The sequence below is a fragment of the Ammospiza caudacuta genome, chromosome Z, assembly GCF_027887145.1.
Source record: "Ammospiza caudacuta isolate bAmmCau1 chromosome Z, bAmmCau1.pri, whole genome shotgun sequence".
NCBI lineage: Eukaryota > Metazoa > Chordata > Aves > Passeriformes > Passerellidae > Ammospiza > Ammospiza caudacuta.
Genome location: NC_080632.1, coordinates 16,934,312 through 16,949,961, shown reverse-complemented (window position 1 = coordinate 16,949,961; position 15,650 = coordinate 16,934,312). Strand labels below are relative to the sequence as shown.

The window sequence follows — 15,650 nt, the reverse complement described above, 5'->3', positions numbered from 1 at the left end:
ATCCTCTCAAAATGCTTTTAGATCCTGTTTCACCCCTTCTGCTGCTCTGTCAGTTTACTGCCTCCTCAGCCCCTTAGGTGGGCTGCAGCTGAATGTGCAGCTGCTGAATGTAATGCAAGTGGAAATGGTCTTTGTGGTTTGGTAGCAGTCTTGGTCCTTTACTACTTCTTCCATCAGGCAACAACAACTGACGTGTGCTAGTTCAGTTTTCTATTTCACAATCCTGCATCCACTGTGTTGTTTAAAGCAGGTCACAATACAGTAGATAGCCTTTGCATACTAAGACCTTCTTTTGAAGACTGATAACTATGCCAAAACTTCTTGTGGGTTTCCACAGAGTGTGGAGGAGCCTTTTGTTTTCCTTTCAGAGGCTAGCTTTCAGTGCAGCTGTGGTGATTGCAATTGTTTGTTTTTACAATTGCTTGTGGGAGTTAGTGGGGTTGCAGTATCTTTGATGGCTGACTCCCTGCTTGTATGCTGTCCCCTCCCTGGGAGCCAACATCCCAGCCCTGCACCTAGAGCCTGTTCACACGGAGGGTCAGGGCAGAATGCTCCACAGACGTGCCTGGGGATGGCACAGGATCAACCGGAGGGGATTAGACAGCTATAAGGGCCATCAGATGAGATAGAACACATTAGGCTTGCTTTCTGGATGCTTCATCACTGTCTGCACGAAGTCTCAGGCATTCCAAGTGTGAAGCAAATGCTTTCACAAGTATTTTCTGTCTCTAGCAGCCATGGTGTGATCTGCATTGTATGTCATTATCTGCCACATCTGATGGAACTGTTATTAGCGGTTATTTTTAAAAGTAGAGTTCTACCCCTGCTGTACATAACGGTGATCTGCTTTTTTACCAGATCAGCTTGGTCTGCATCTTAAAGAGTTGTTTAAACTGTCTTTTCTGTTTTGAAAAATTCTGGATTGTTTAATTTTCAGCTGGCAAAGATTTTACTTTGGATGGCGTATAAATCCCTCATCGCTTGAGGACTGAAGTCCATGGCAAACAGAGTGCTAAAAGGGAAGAGACTTCAAGTTCTTGCCCTGCAGAAGCAGCCCATTCACTGGCAGATCCATGGGGAGCAGCCCCTGTGTGACCACAGCCATGAGCTCTGCCCTGGCAGCAGCATCTCTTCTCTGTGTCACTGTGAGAAACAAGTTTGCATTGCCCTTGGGCTGAAGGCAGGTGACAGAAGAGAATGATTACTGTTGTCTTTGACAGCCTCATTAGAGAGGCCAAGAGTTCAGTGGGAGCTCCTGCTCGTGCCCAGCAGCAGAAAACCCAGGACAAAGCCAAGCAGCAAGGAAGGCATGCAGAGGAAGCACCAGTGTTAACACCTCTGCTTTCCTTGCATGGTGGAGAGGGGCTGGATCTGAATGACCTTTGTCTGGCACTTCTCATGAACACCCCTGAAAGAGATGAAGGTGGCTGGGAGTCAGCCCACTTTTGGCACAGACAGTTATTTCACTTTTCTGTTGCTATTCAATTGCTCTTTCATAAGAGGGTGGGAGTAAGGGAACTGAAAGTTAAGAGACTTAGCACCTTTTTTTTTAAACTTCATCATTGTTGTCCCCTGTTATATATAGCCAAAACCTACAGTCTTTTATAGGGACACTGGAGCAAACTGTCTGCCAGAGGTCAAAGGAGTCACATCCTCAGAAATACGCAGACTGAGTAACCTTCAAAAAAGCATGATAGTGTGCTTTTTTGTGGTTTCAGAGGCTATTTATATGGCAATCTTTAAGCCAAGCAACCAAGGATGTGGTGCTAGCACAGTCCAAGCACTACTCTTGGGTACTTTTAGGTGCCATACTTTTCTTAGCAGAGATTAAATTTAGTACAGGAGAGCAGACTGCCAAAGGTAGAAGACTGTTCCTATAATCCAATGGAAACAAAAGGATCTGTTCTGTAAGCCAAATCAAGCTCACGTCTCCAACAAATGCAGTGATTTTGGGGAAGCTTAGTTGTAGGGGGAAGGGAGAAGGAGTAGGGAGAAGACACATCCCTTGTCTAACCCAGGAGCAGTTTTAGTGACTAATCCTCTAAGTGGATGAGACTGGGATGCCCTCATTTGTAGTCATGAGGGTGTAGCCACATACTCAGGGTTTTACACCAGTGTGTACTGCTGAGAGAAGGAGCTAGCTGAAGATAAACCTTTTTCCCCCCAGATAATGCATGGGTGTGTGATTCTTGATGATATGACATGAAAGAGAGACTAGGTTTTATTAGAGCTCTCTTCTATATTTGTCTGAAAATCTTAAATCAATCTAGATTCTGATATGGTAAATTATTAGAGAAGCATCAGAGAAGCTGCCCCTGGAATCCATCAGCAGCAATTAAACATTTCCAGTCCTATTCACTGAATTTCTCATTTGAAGTATGGAAAATACTGTTGTTACCACACTGAAATTATGCAGCAAGACAGCAAGCATCCTAATGAGGAATCCAGAGAAATCTGTGAGAGCCAAAAGGTAGCTGCATCCCTTTAAACAATGTCTCATCTTCACAGTGTGGAAATGCAGAACAAAACCTATATTTTCTGCCCTAGATACCAGCCTCATCTACATAATTTTTAACAGGTACATGTAGAATTAAGTGCCAAAACCTAGAATTTGCCCTTTTGACAATCTGTAAGTATATACTTCCCACAATCAAAACACAGGTTGTTCTCTACTCAGTGCTTCTCCTGTGATATGCAATGCCACATCTGTCTGCTCCCCTCTGTTTTAGCAGTGCCATTTGTAGGTGCCTCCTTGATGGCCTGATAGCCTGACTAATGTCTGCATTACCTTAACACAGCTTGGATGGTGAGGTGTGCAGACAACTCAGGTGATAGTGCCATTCATGTGCAGTCTGTCCAAGGCTGCTTTTGCTTTAAGGCAGTAGCTTGATTTGTTATATTCAGGTGAGGACTAGAAAGGCTTTTCTAACTTGTCCAAAGGCAGGCAGATTTTCCCAAGCAGGTTTATCCGAGAGTGGCATTCCCTTATCCTTAGGGGCTTACCCTGTTGCCCATTTCAATTTGGAGCTTGTGCTCTTCGTTTTCTGAAAAGCACAGCTGTCAGCATGGATTCTGCTTCTTAAAATCACTTTCTGTGACTGATCTTAATGCAGTTCCCTCAAAGGATGTCTACCACAGCTTAACCAGATAGCTATAATCAGATAAGTGTTAGTATGGCTATATAAATTAAAGCACACACAGTTTTCTTGCAGTTGAGGTAGAGCTGGTAACACTTGGTAACACTTTCTCCTACTCAGAGTCCAGTATTAGCATGTTAAATAAAATAGTTTTATTCCTATTAAGGGAACCAACAGAGGCTAATATTTTTTTTCTAATATTATTAGTTTAATCTTATGTAAGAATCAAGGCAGTCCTTTACATATTAAATTGCATCCACCCAGGCTTCATTTGGAATCTTGTGTTGCAACTGGAGCTTATCCAAACATAATACCAGTAACACTTAATGTCCTTAACAACAAAGGAAAATACAATTAAACAATCTCACATAGCAAAGTTGTTTGGTATCTGCTAAATATGCTGTATTGTTTGAGCATAGCATTCTGACTATGTAGCAGAGTACCACAGAAGTTATATGGATTTCTGTAGGAAAAGTGGGCAGAACAGGGCTTTTTCAACATGGCTGTGAATTATTTTTCTGTGATTGGAAACTGCAGCTGCTAAAACAGCAGTGAAACACCCAAGTAAGTCCCAAGCATACTAAATGTACCCTGCAGAAGCAGGCAGAGGAGAGTCCAGTCTGCGAGCCCTGCTTGCATGTGCCAACTGTCCTGCCCTGGCCTCGCACCACCTCTTGCAGTGAGCCTTCACTTCTGCAGAAGCATCTTCATCTTTCAGGAGACCTGGTGACCCCCACCTGAAGTCCCAAGTCATTCCTATGAGCAATCAGGGCCCCTAAACAGAATCCTAACCGAGTTTGGACTAGGGGGTGGAAACAGGTCGCCAGGTATGAGCTAAAGGTTGTTTATTGGACCCATTAGAGCAAATTCAGAGAAGAGCCAAGGTGATCAGAGGGCTGGAGCAGGCTGAGAGCATTGGGTTTGTTCAGCCTGAAGAAGAAAAGACTCTGGGAAGAGCCTATAGCAGCTCTCAGTACCAGAAAGGGGCCTTCAAGAACACTGAAAAGGGACTTTTTACAAGAGCATGGAGTGATAGAACAAGCGGAAATGGCTTTAAATGGAAAAGTAGATTAAGATTAGAAATTAGGACTAAATTCTTTACTATAAGGGTGATGAGGCACTGGAAAGTTTGCCCAGAGAAATTGTGACTGTCCCATCACTGGAAGGGTTTGTGGACAGGGCTCTGAGCAACTTGATGAAATGTGTGGCATCCCTTCTCATGGTGGGAGGTTAGAATTGGATGTTCAAGGGCCTTTCCAACCCAGGTCTTTCTGGTTTTCTATGGTTCTTGCTTCTAGTTTTCCCCAGATATCTCTTGCCTGCTTTTCTTTTTCCTGCAATCTAGGGAGACCAGTACCAGGAGCCTGTTATCAGCTGCGCTTACGTGTTCATTTTCCAGCCAAGCTACCAGCATTGATTTGGGACTGTAGGAGTATTTGTTTTCAAGTTAGAGCGTAAAGACTTGTCTAGAACACCAGAAAACTGAAAGAGACACCAAAATTTCCTCTGTGTGTCAGGTTTTTTGGCAACAGAGAAACTCCATGAGGACTACTGTTTCTCTTTACACAAAGATAAATAATCAGATTGCTTTGGCAACAGCCAAGCTTTTATTCAGACATGAGCTTCACATATCTTTATGGATTTAGAAATCAGTTGAAATGCTGACCACTGGCATTTAATGACTTCCTGTTTTTGTCTAAAATGCTTTCTATAGATAAAAGCCTTAGTTTCTCCCTTTTAAGAGGGGCAGTGCACCATCTCTCTCCTGCAGTTACTAGGTCAGGAGCAAATTCCATTTTTCTTGTGTTGAGGGATTCAAATGGTTACAGATAAATCACAGCAGGATTAAGCTTTTATTTTTAGAATACGTTTTGCACATTCCTCTGTGCAATTTGTTCTTTAAAACCATTACAAGTGCGTTCTAAAAGAGGGCTATTCAAACACCTTTGGTTTGCAGATGTCAATTGAGAAACCCTCCTGGTCTCCTCCATTTGCTTTAGCACTGGAGTTCTCCTTCAGAGATGTCAGCTGTGGAATACTTGAGGGCAGCTGGATCAGCTGGCCACAAACCAGTACACCCACTTGTAAGACTGCAAGCATCTGGTGGCGAATTACATCAGGTGTTAACCTGGGCTAGAGCTTGGCAAGTACCCATGAAATAAGCAGATCACTTCTGGTGGGTTGCTACTGCTAAGTTTCATTTTCTCTTCAGTTAGTTTTATTTTAGTTATTGGTCCTCCCCAGTCTTTTCTGTCTTTTTGCTGTTTGACTCTGTCAAACCTGCAGATGCTACAGGGATACCACAGTGCTTGGGGACCGTGCGGGATGGGAAACATCCACATCTGGGGCCAGGCTCTGTGGAAGGACCACCAGGTGGTGTCCAGGTGGGAAGCCATGCAGCAGATAGGATCTCCAGAAGGAAAGCCAGGACTCTGAATGTCAGCATACCCTGCCTCCAGCACGTGCCAGTGAGCACTCGGGGCAGTAAGCACAAGGTGCTGCAGAGAGCAAGGTCACAAACATCCCCACAGCTGCCACTTGGGAGTCTGGCTGAGGGGAAAGCTGCTCTTCATCACCTCTGGTCTGGATTTGCAAAGTGAAGCAGGGAGAGAAGATGAAAGATGTTGGCTCACTCTGAGTAAGGGAAGGTATGATCACTGTAGATACAGCCCTACTGACCACAGGCATTTTGTGTCTGTGTATCTCCATGCTGCTCAGAGATGGTGGCCATGCAGCCAGTGATGCCAGAGGGATTATTGGCTAATGCTGTAGCACCATATTAGGTCAGATGTTTCTTCAGTTAACCCTTTGTGTAGCAGGTATAAGTGCCAAAGTGTGTCTGGTTTAAAAGAAAGACTTTGACGTAAAGATTTCACCAAGGTATTTATGTGTTTTTCAACAGGGGCAATGTGATGATGTGAGTGCTGGAAGAGAGCAGGTAGAGCAGAGGCCAGCCTGTAGCAAAGGAGTCTAGGTGCCAGCAGAAATATCATTGGTAGTCAAGATGGTGTGTCCCCCTAGAAAGAGTTTTTTACTTTATTTTTTCTGAAATGAAATAAGGTGATGAGGACTGGATAGATGAAAAGACACACGTGAAATACTACATATTGAGGCCCAGAAAGAGGTTATGGTAATATACACAGGATTTAACTCCTTGGGTTCGAGGCTTGCTGGTCCTCCCAGCTCAGCCAGAGCACAGGCAGAGCCCCAAGGCTGCTTTCATGTTAAGTCATTAACATGTTTTAAACCAGACAAATGTGTGAAGGTGGAAGCAGATGGGTTCTTCAGAGAAGGGATGGTTTGTTGACAAAGATAGCCATGCCTTAAACACCAAAAATTCTGTTCACCTTCAAAGGTGAGAACAAATGTTTGAAGCAGACACATTCTGAATTCCTGCTGAGAAGAGGAAACACATTTTTGAGCAAGACATGATTTCTCTATTCCTACACAATCCTGCCATTATTTTGTACAAAGTCTGGCCAAACTTGCTAGCTGAAATTCCCAAAACAAGATTCAGTAAGGGGTTGGACTGTGCATGTACATGTAGCTGTGGAAAAGTAGGGAATCAGGGATCTGATGCAATACTAGCTTAACCAGTTTATTCTAAAATCTCTTTACAAAGCATGGGTACAGTAGACGGAAAAATCTCCCAAACCTGACAGTTACAGAATTCATGCAAAGTTAAGATATTTGATATGGCTGAGGATAGGGTTTTATCTATAACTTGCACATTTAGAGCAGCTCAGCTCCCAGGAGACTAGAACACAGATCCCTAGGGATGGGGCATATATACTGTCATGAAAGACAAGATAGTAACTTGTATCACACAGCCTCTTTCATATGGTCTCTAGTTGTGTATTTTCTCTTATGTGCTCACATCCTTTTGCTTCAAATCATCTTAGGAAAGTATATGATAAAGATAGCGTTGCATGAATATTAATGTAGATTTTTTTAAAGTTTGCATTGTTTCTCATTTCCTGTTTTACACTGTTTTACATCTTTCTTTCTGGAGATATTTCCTCTTTCTTTCACACACAGCCTCACAAGATGAAGGTTTGGCTTGAAACGCAAAGGCACCCATAGTGTTAAAGTCTCCCAGAGGCACGTCAGAGAAGGCAGCATTTTACAATCAGTCAAAAACTGCAGGAGTGTGCTATGAATCTCTCACTCTTTCATAATTCATACAGCTTTCTTAAATAAAGACACCTTCAATAAATGAAGCTGTTCTGATAGCACCTTTTTGAGCATGGCCATCCTTACCTCTACCCGGTAGGCAGCTCTCCCCCACCAGGGGTATTTTTCAAGGACTTTCCTTCACTGTCATCCTTCTCAAGTCTTTTGGAGTCTGTGGATCGAGAGGCAAGCCTTTCATATATCAAGTTCTTCAGAATTTTTCAAGTTTAGCAAACAATTAAATCTAGTAATCTGATCAAAATGTGGTAGTCACATTTTATCTCTTCACATGAAAATTCCAGGGTCAAAGCAAACATTACCTCTATGTTAATATTTCCAGCAAAAAATACAAAAATCAACAACAGTGTTTTCATCTACCAAGAACTATTAGCATATATTGTAATAGTGTTGTGTCAAAAGTGGGAAAAATTAAGTCAGACTAGAATTAGAAGAATCGCATCTACACTCTGTATGTTTAGAGCATGATAAATGCTCTTTGTGATCTTTGGCATCTATGGTCATTCATTCATTTTAGATTTTATGCTGTCATGTTTGTGTCAGGGGAAAACAGTACACAGCTGTAAATAGGCACTATTGCATACTTGCAGTACTCATCTCTGTTCAAGCCATGCACAAAACAATGCTCAGTGTGATAAGAAGGACTATTAATACAGTTTACAGATGGCTAGGACATGAAGAAGTGCAGTTGTGTTGCAGCTGATGAGCTTTCACCTCAGCTAGCATGGCAAGTGGCTTTCCCTGATGAGGGTGGGATTAAATCAGAATGTCGAAAATGCCAGGCACTTCTGCAGCCCTTTTTGGCTATGGTTTTGTTAATTAAAACAAATCATTTTCTGAGAGCATTGCATTTAGCCTGCACCAAGTGCAGAAGGACTCTTCTCCCTGCTGGTAGCTGTGGTAACAGTGATAACAGTGACGTTCAATGCCCTTTCCTCTCTCAGTCACTGTAGTCCCAGAGGAAGAGGGGGTGCAGCTGCCTGCCACCAGTACCACTCTGAGGGCAGGAGGGGATTTGGAGAGGACAGACAGCAGATGGACAAGAGTAGACGGGCAACAGCAGCAGATTATAAACATTCCTGCAGTTCAGATGGAATGCATCTTTTCTGCTTTTCTGTCTTTGATATGCTAGTTCCGTATCCTATTCCTGTAATCCTTAAAAAACTGCAAATACAGGAGAGATTTTTTTTTTTTCTTCTCTCACTCCGTAAAAGAGGCCCTTTCCACATTTTTCCTCTCCACACAGACTGAGGAATTTGCAGGGTGAGTGTGAGCCCATGCCAGATATCAGGGTTAACACACAAGATGAATGGAAGAGAGCACATGAAAGGGACACAGTGTGGTTAAGGCAGAGAAGAAGGGTGTTTCAGAATAGGTGTGCATTGACAAGAGCTACATCCCTCTGGAGCCTCTGAAGGACAGCAGTGTATGACTTGGCAGAAGCAGAAGTGCTTCTTTTATTTTGCTTTTTTGAGTTAGAGGAAAACAAATGTTCACAGAATAAACACAGACATAGGCTCTCCAAGGCAAAAGACAAGAAAAAAAAAAAAAAAAAAAAAAGAAAAAAGAGTGCTGCTTAGGAAACACTTTGCCTGCTAACACAAGAAGCTTCATGAGTAGCCATCCAGTCTGGTATCCTAGTAATGAGTGACTAGCTCATCAGTGTTTATTCTTGTGTAGTTTATTTCTTTTCTGCTGCTGGTTTTTGGAGTTGTTTTCTCTTTTGTTCTTGCTCTCACTGATTTTTGTGTGATTTATCATGGCTGGCTTCATATGCCTATGCCTACAATAGTTTTTAGTGTCTTGCAATCAAACCTTGCTGTGAGGCCTTGTCTCATTTACCCAAGAGTTTCCAACATCCAGCTACCATGGAAACATAATCTGTGCTGATGCACCAGACAAGGGCTCAAGACAGATGAGATGTAGTCATATCACGGACACTGGAAAGCCTCCAGTGGACTTCTACCACAGCTCTGCAAGACAGACAATGCACAAAGAGTCAGACTTTCATTTCTTATTGTGACAAGAGGTATCACACCTCAGCAGAAAATTAGATAAGTGCTTTTTTGTAACTCATTCCTGCTGTAAAACATGGTTCTCAGTCCATAGGGACCCTTCAATCTTTTAAAATGTGCTATTTTTCTGGTTTCCTCAAGCTTTCCTGTCTAATGGCTAGCCATTGACCCCTGATGGGCATTCAGCCTGATTGGCATTCCTTCTTCACCCAGCCCTCAGTGGCCTGACCCACAGGACAGACCTTGGCCGTGCTCCATGGGAATGTTCCTTCTGCTGCAACTGAAGAGCTCATTTAGCTTCTTGCAGTGCCATCACCTTTGAAGGACTGCCAGGGCTGGAGGTAATATCGCAAGGTGCTCTCTGTCCAGGGAACAGTGCTCTTCAGCCACCCAAAGACATAAAGTCTGCAGTTTTTTTCAAGTATGTTGGGCTCTCCTAGTGCCAAAGACATAAATTTGGTACGACTCTGGCATATCCACAAAAGTTCAAGTAACTGAATGCAACAGATCTGCTTTGTATGTTATTGTAATTTAGGTTTGACCAAGTTTGTAAAATGTAAAGATGCTCCTGGAAATTACTAATACTGTACTTCAGACTGCTCTCAGTTCTGATTCTGAGCAGAAAAACATCAGTATTTTGGTGTATGCTTAAGGCTTTCCAGTATATGGCAGCAGGAAGCTTTTGGATGTCTCTGTTTTATTAAATGTGGTATTTTTAGATCCTCATTCTTGGTGAAGTCAATTCACAACAGATTTCTGGGAGGTGAAGAATTTAATTTCACTTCCAGTTTACTTCAACAAATATTCTAAGAGGGGGAAAAAAAATCTATCCTTGTTTTCCTTGCAGAAAAAGAATCCCATGTTTAACCAGATGAAGTTTCCTAAATCTGAAGTATTAAGAGTCTGAGATTTATGTTTTCCTCTGTATCTAATTCAAAAATATCCTTACCTGAGTGATGCTTCTCAGTATTTTCCAGTGTACCAACAGTTAAATAAAATGAGCAAAGCTGAGGCATTTTTGTGCAGCCATTTACAAGCACTTCATAAGCTGCCAGAGCCATTAGCATGGGGGGGATGTTTTGCTAGGAGCAGAAGGGTGACAACTTGCACAATGGTGACTTCCTTCCAGAGCTGGATGGGAAGGCAACTTTTGTTTTTATCATTTTTCAGTGTAGCCTGAGCTGCACAGAGCAGTTAGTTGGTTGCTCAACCACAGTCCACTTTTTCTTGATTGCAGCCAATCAAGCCTCAGCACATAGGTTATCAGACCTGTCTAAGATACTGAGGAGCCCAGAGAGGCTCAGGAACTCCATCTGAGACAAGTGTTCAGTGCAGTGCAGTGCATGTGGATTTTTCTGGATGACTTTGGGACTTTCTCAGGAGAAAATTCCTATCTGCCTCCCCGTAGAGCTTTTTGCGACTGTTTCTAACATATCAAAAATTATGCCAACAGAACATTCTGTTATTCCTTAGCAACAGATTTAAAAAAAAATGGAAAATTGGAAGCCCTCAATTGCAACTTTGAACAATGCTATGAGAGCTTTCCTGCTAGCTCCATTGTTTCCACATTGGACTTTTCTGCTACAGGCCTAGTGAGGATGCTGTCATTGTCTTTTGTCCTTCACTGTAGATCCCATGACTCGCAGTGTTCCCATCTCTGATGTTGTTCTCCCAAGGCAGCCTATAGAGAAGAAAATACATGCTTAAGCTAAAACAAAGTGCACTGCTGCCTTACTAGCTAGGAGGCTGAACACAACATGCACAATTTCAACAGTGAGTTGTTGAATTTGAATTAATGACTTTGTTTCTGCAAAAAGCAGCTCAGCAGAGCTTTTCTGTGCAGGGGGCAGATTCTATCAGCATGGACAATGCTGCAAATAGAGAAATGCAGTTTTCTACTCTTGTGGCAACAGGTAAAAGGAAGGGACAAAAGCCTCTAGTCCTTTGCATGGGTTTCAAGTACTCTTTTATAGGACTGCTGGAATCCAAAAGAGCTGCAAAAAGACAAAAGCTACGAAGCGGGTTCATGTGTTTGATGCCACCTCAGCTTGGGAGAGTTTCATCCCCATGCTGTCAAATTGCTGCCAGGGACCCTAACAAAGTCATTTGGTGAGAGAGCTCAATGCTTTTACCTGGCAGCTGGCAATTCATCCCCCAGCTTCTTTCCATTGACGAGCATTGTTGGTCAGCAAAGCAATAGGCATTGAGTGGCACCATTAGTTGCAAGCAAACTCAGTTTAGGGATGCTTTTTGGTATGTAAAAAGCCTGTGTGTGTGATTTCCTGTGTCTGTCCCCTGGTGTGTATTGCAGGCTTGCAGACCCTTTGGAAAATCTTCTATTTGATCTACCTGGGTTTGCTGTCCAAACTGCACAATTTACAGTTGTCACTGCCCAAGCTGGAAATGGCTGGCACCTTCTTGGCAGGCATGGCAAAGTCTGCCTGGTGTGGGAATTGACTTAGGTGCTAGTACTGCAAGAGGCCATCACTGTAATAAAAACAGGAGCAGTATATAAACAAATAAATACCACAGTGATGGGAGAACCAGTTTGAAGACAGCGCTCTCAGCGTAGTGCTGGGAAGTCCTTATTGCTGCTGCCTGTGCTAATCCTGCTCAGTGTTGATAAGATTTTGGTTTCCACCTCAGTAAAGCAGCCTGGAAAATCTCAGGAACCCTGTCTTTGTTCTGACATGACTGGTGTGTAAGGGCTTCCCCAGCAGAGCTTATATTTAAAGCCTCTCTAACCTCCTGTAACTCCTGCAAGGAGTTACAATCTTCCTTTAATTCAGTACTCCCAATAAAGTACAAAGCATTTGACTTAATTTCTGCATTGAGCTCTGAATTTTGTTCTGGGCTTTGTTCTTTCTTTGGAAAACAGAGAAAGGAGGGGGGAAGCATTTTAATCTGTATAAGACTCTGTGGCTTTGACACTATTGAAGCCTGATGAGCCTCTGAATTTTGATTGAATAGACCCCTAAGAAAAGAAGTAGATCCGTTGAAGGACGGCATTTCAGTGCAAGAAGGATGTGTGTTTAGGACTTTCCATTACATAAGGGGGCTGAAATGGGTTAACAAGAACCAGGCTTTCTTTTTCTTGAGAATTGCTGCCTGCACCACTCCTTTTCTTTCTCTTTTTCTTTTTCAGCACTCACAGAAAGGTTTTCTTTGTTGTTATTAGTTTGAGAAGTAAATTGCAGTATTGTTTCTTCTGATCAAGAGATTGATTAGTCAGAGGTCTCTAGCTGAAGGGAAAAAATGTTCCTCATTATCAACTTTAAATGTAAATGTATTTGCCAAGCAGAGTTTCAGATGGTGGGGGTCTGGGACTGGGGCTTAGGGGTGTGTCTTGCTCTTTTGATGTGCTGCCCGTAACCATTTACAGATCTTTGAAAGGCATCCCTCTCATTGGGTCAGTGAAAAGAGAGTGTGGGAACAGTGATCCTGAAAGAGAAAATTAACCATTGCTGCTTCTGTCTGGATGGTTCTTGTGGAATTTTGACAAGTAATGGTATATTAGTATATTTGTAGACTTTGTGTTTTGTCCATTCTTTCTCTTTCTAGGTGCTTTCATAATCTGCTGGACCCCAGGATTAGTCTTGCTGCTCCTCGACGTTTGCTGTCCCCAGTGCAATGTCCTGGCCTATGAAAAATTCTTCCTGCTCCTGGCAGAGTTCAACTCTGCCATGAACCCCATCATCTACTCCTACCGGGACAAGGAGATGAGCGCGACGTTCAAGCAGATCCTGTGCTGCCAGCGCAGCGAGAGCGCCAACGGCCCCACCGAGGGCTCGGACCGCTCGGCCTCGTCCCTGAACCACACCATCCTGGCTGGCGTGCACAGCAACGACCACTCCGTGGTGTGACACCACGGCCAGCCCCTGGCCCACACAGAGCAGCAGGCGTGGCCCCGGGGAAGGTAACCCACTCACGTTTTCTCAAACACTAATGGACTACAAGTGCATCTTTTCCAGGGTGCCTGGCGTACCGGCGCAGACTGCCCTGCCCACAGGATTGGCCGTGCTGCAAAGCCTTTGATTTCTGCTTTGAAAAAGTAGAACGTGGTTGCTTTGCAGAAGAGGCCATCAGTGATCCACAGAAAGCCTTGCTGAGACTTTGTCGGACTTTGCTGCATCTTGGTGCCAGTCTGAATCAACTCTGATTAATTAAGCTTATACCTGCTTCACTGCATTTACATGTAGCCACTTAGTATTTTTAAAAAGGGAGTAAAGGGGATAAAAATATGCCTATCATTTAATAGACATGTAATATGTATCACCATCAGCATGCTTGTGATGAACATTTTCTGTGCAGGGAGTAAAACTATGCTCTTGTCTTTGTATCCTTAGCCACACTGTCATAACTACAGTAAAAAGAAAAGTATTTTTTTCTAACACAGGCAACAGGAAGATGAGGGAAACTGACTCTTCTTACCTTCATTATTGGTGTTAGAGAATGCATGTTCTGTGTGTATGCAGATTGTTTCAATTATGAAAAAAAAATCTCTTTGTAAAGTCTGCCGGAAAGTAGAAAAACATAGACTGTATTCCAGTGTTTGTTTAGATTATGAAATAAACAGTACTTTAGTCACAATGTATATAAGGTTCTTCTTTGAAGTACAGTATGAAATTTGTAATATGTAAGGGGTACCAAGTTTTTTATGGATAAGTTCTTAAAGTAGGATACATCCCTAAGGCTCTTAAAGGGCTACAGTCAGGTTGGTAGATTACAAAAGTTGTATTTGTGGCATATTCTTGGAATGCTTTTCTTGTTCATGGCAAAAAGCATATAAATTTTTAATGGCAAAAAAGAAAAGGTATGTATTTATGGAACCTTTCCTATAACTGAAAACAAAACACCTTCGGCATTTTTGCACTGAGAAGTATTTGTAGGGTACCATTCAAATGATGCCTCCTTCATTTCAAAAGCAGTGGGCTACTAAGAACCAAGGCACAATTTTGTGTTGTGAAGTCAACACTTTATAGGCTAGTCATCCAATCCAAATGACTGGACCATATTACAGATAATAGCCACACATGTACACTGTTATAAGTACCTAAGCTAACAGGTGGGTTTTTTCAATATGAGACTGTTTTGAAGAGAAATGTCACTCATGTGAATATCAGTTACCAAGAATCACTGATAGTAAACAAAACTCATCAAGAAGGGTACATGTCAGCAAAGGTGGGATCTTGCTGATAAAAAACTTGGGACCTCCTTCCAGGAAACTCTGTGTTATCCTAACAATGTAAAATATATCAACAGCAAATTCCTGGCGCTGTTTTCGTCATTGTAATTGCCTCTACAACGAAAAGGAAAAACAAAAAGGGGGGGGGGGGGGGGGGGAACAAAACAAAACAAAACAAAAAAAAGGCAAAAGAAAAAAACAAGGGAAAAAGACTCACTCACAAAAAAAGACTCACTCACAAAAAAATAACCTCGCAAAACAAAACAACCCAGACATACATATCCTTCATTTTACCATACTGGAATGTAACTTAAGGGATGCTATTCTCCCATTTGGGCAGGGAAAAAATGGAGAGTGGAGGGTCAGCTCAGCAAAATCCAGTACTTTCAACATCTCTGGCTTTGAGGAGATGCTTGGATTTTATGCTTCCAAGCAAAAAATTGCTTGGAATAGGCAGTTCCTTGCTTAGAGAGGGAAGAGAAACAAGTGAACAAATCCTGCCTCCACAGAATGAAGTGAGAGTTATGACACTGCTTTCAGTAAAACTGAAATCCACCTGAACAGTCAAGCTAGTTTTGTGTGGACACTGTGGAAAGTGGAGTAGGCAGAACGAATAAACATTACATTGTCTGCCAGTTGACCAAGGTTTTGAATATATCCACTGGCTTTGAACAAACCCAGTCTTTTTTCTGACTGTATTTGAGAGCAAGTGAATGTACAGATGGATTTGTTTTTATTTGCAGAACTGTAGTGAGAAACAGAAAAGCAGGCTGCATGAACTTTTTCATTTAAAAGCATCTGCTTGCTTATCCACTCATATATTTTCCTTAGTGCCTGCTTGATACTTGAACTAGTGCAGGTAAGCAGAAGAAAGGAGAGGGTAAGACTGCCTCCAAAGACAGATATCTGAGTAAAACAAAAATTTCTTTTTCTCAAGAATGCTTGGAGTTCCTTTCTTCCTTGAATTCAGCAAGAGCACTTTTTCCTGCCCCTAACATCCCCACGAAAGCAGAAGATTGTAGACACTTTTGGCTTGGCTAAGGTTTGGGGGTTTTTGAGCTGGGAGTTGTCCTTTCCATGTTCTTTTCACTGCTATTTGCATGCTTTTATTGAATCTCATCT

At 42.5% G+C, this 15,650-nt stretch overlaps 1 protein-coding gene across 3 annotated transcripts in view; it reads left to right on the top strand.

Moving 5' to 3' along the window:
• LPAR1 (lysophosphatidic acid receptor 1) overlaps positions 1 to 14,599 on the top strand; it is a 67,883-nt gene extending 53,284 nt beyond the window's left edge. For all 3 annotated transcript variants that reach the window (XM_058823833.1, XM_058823834.1, XM_058823835.1), the window contains exon 4: positions 12,905 to 14,599. In XM_058823833.1, coding sequence (XP_058679816.1) covers positions 12,905 to 13,206 — 302 coding nt within the window. In that variant the 3' untranslated portion in view covers positions 13,207 to 14,599. The remainder of the gene's footprint in view (positions 1 to 12,904) is intronic.
• The last annotated feature ends 1,051 nt before the right edge of the window (positions 14,600 to 15,650 follow it).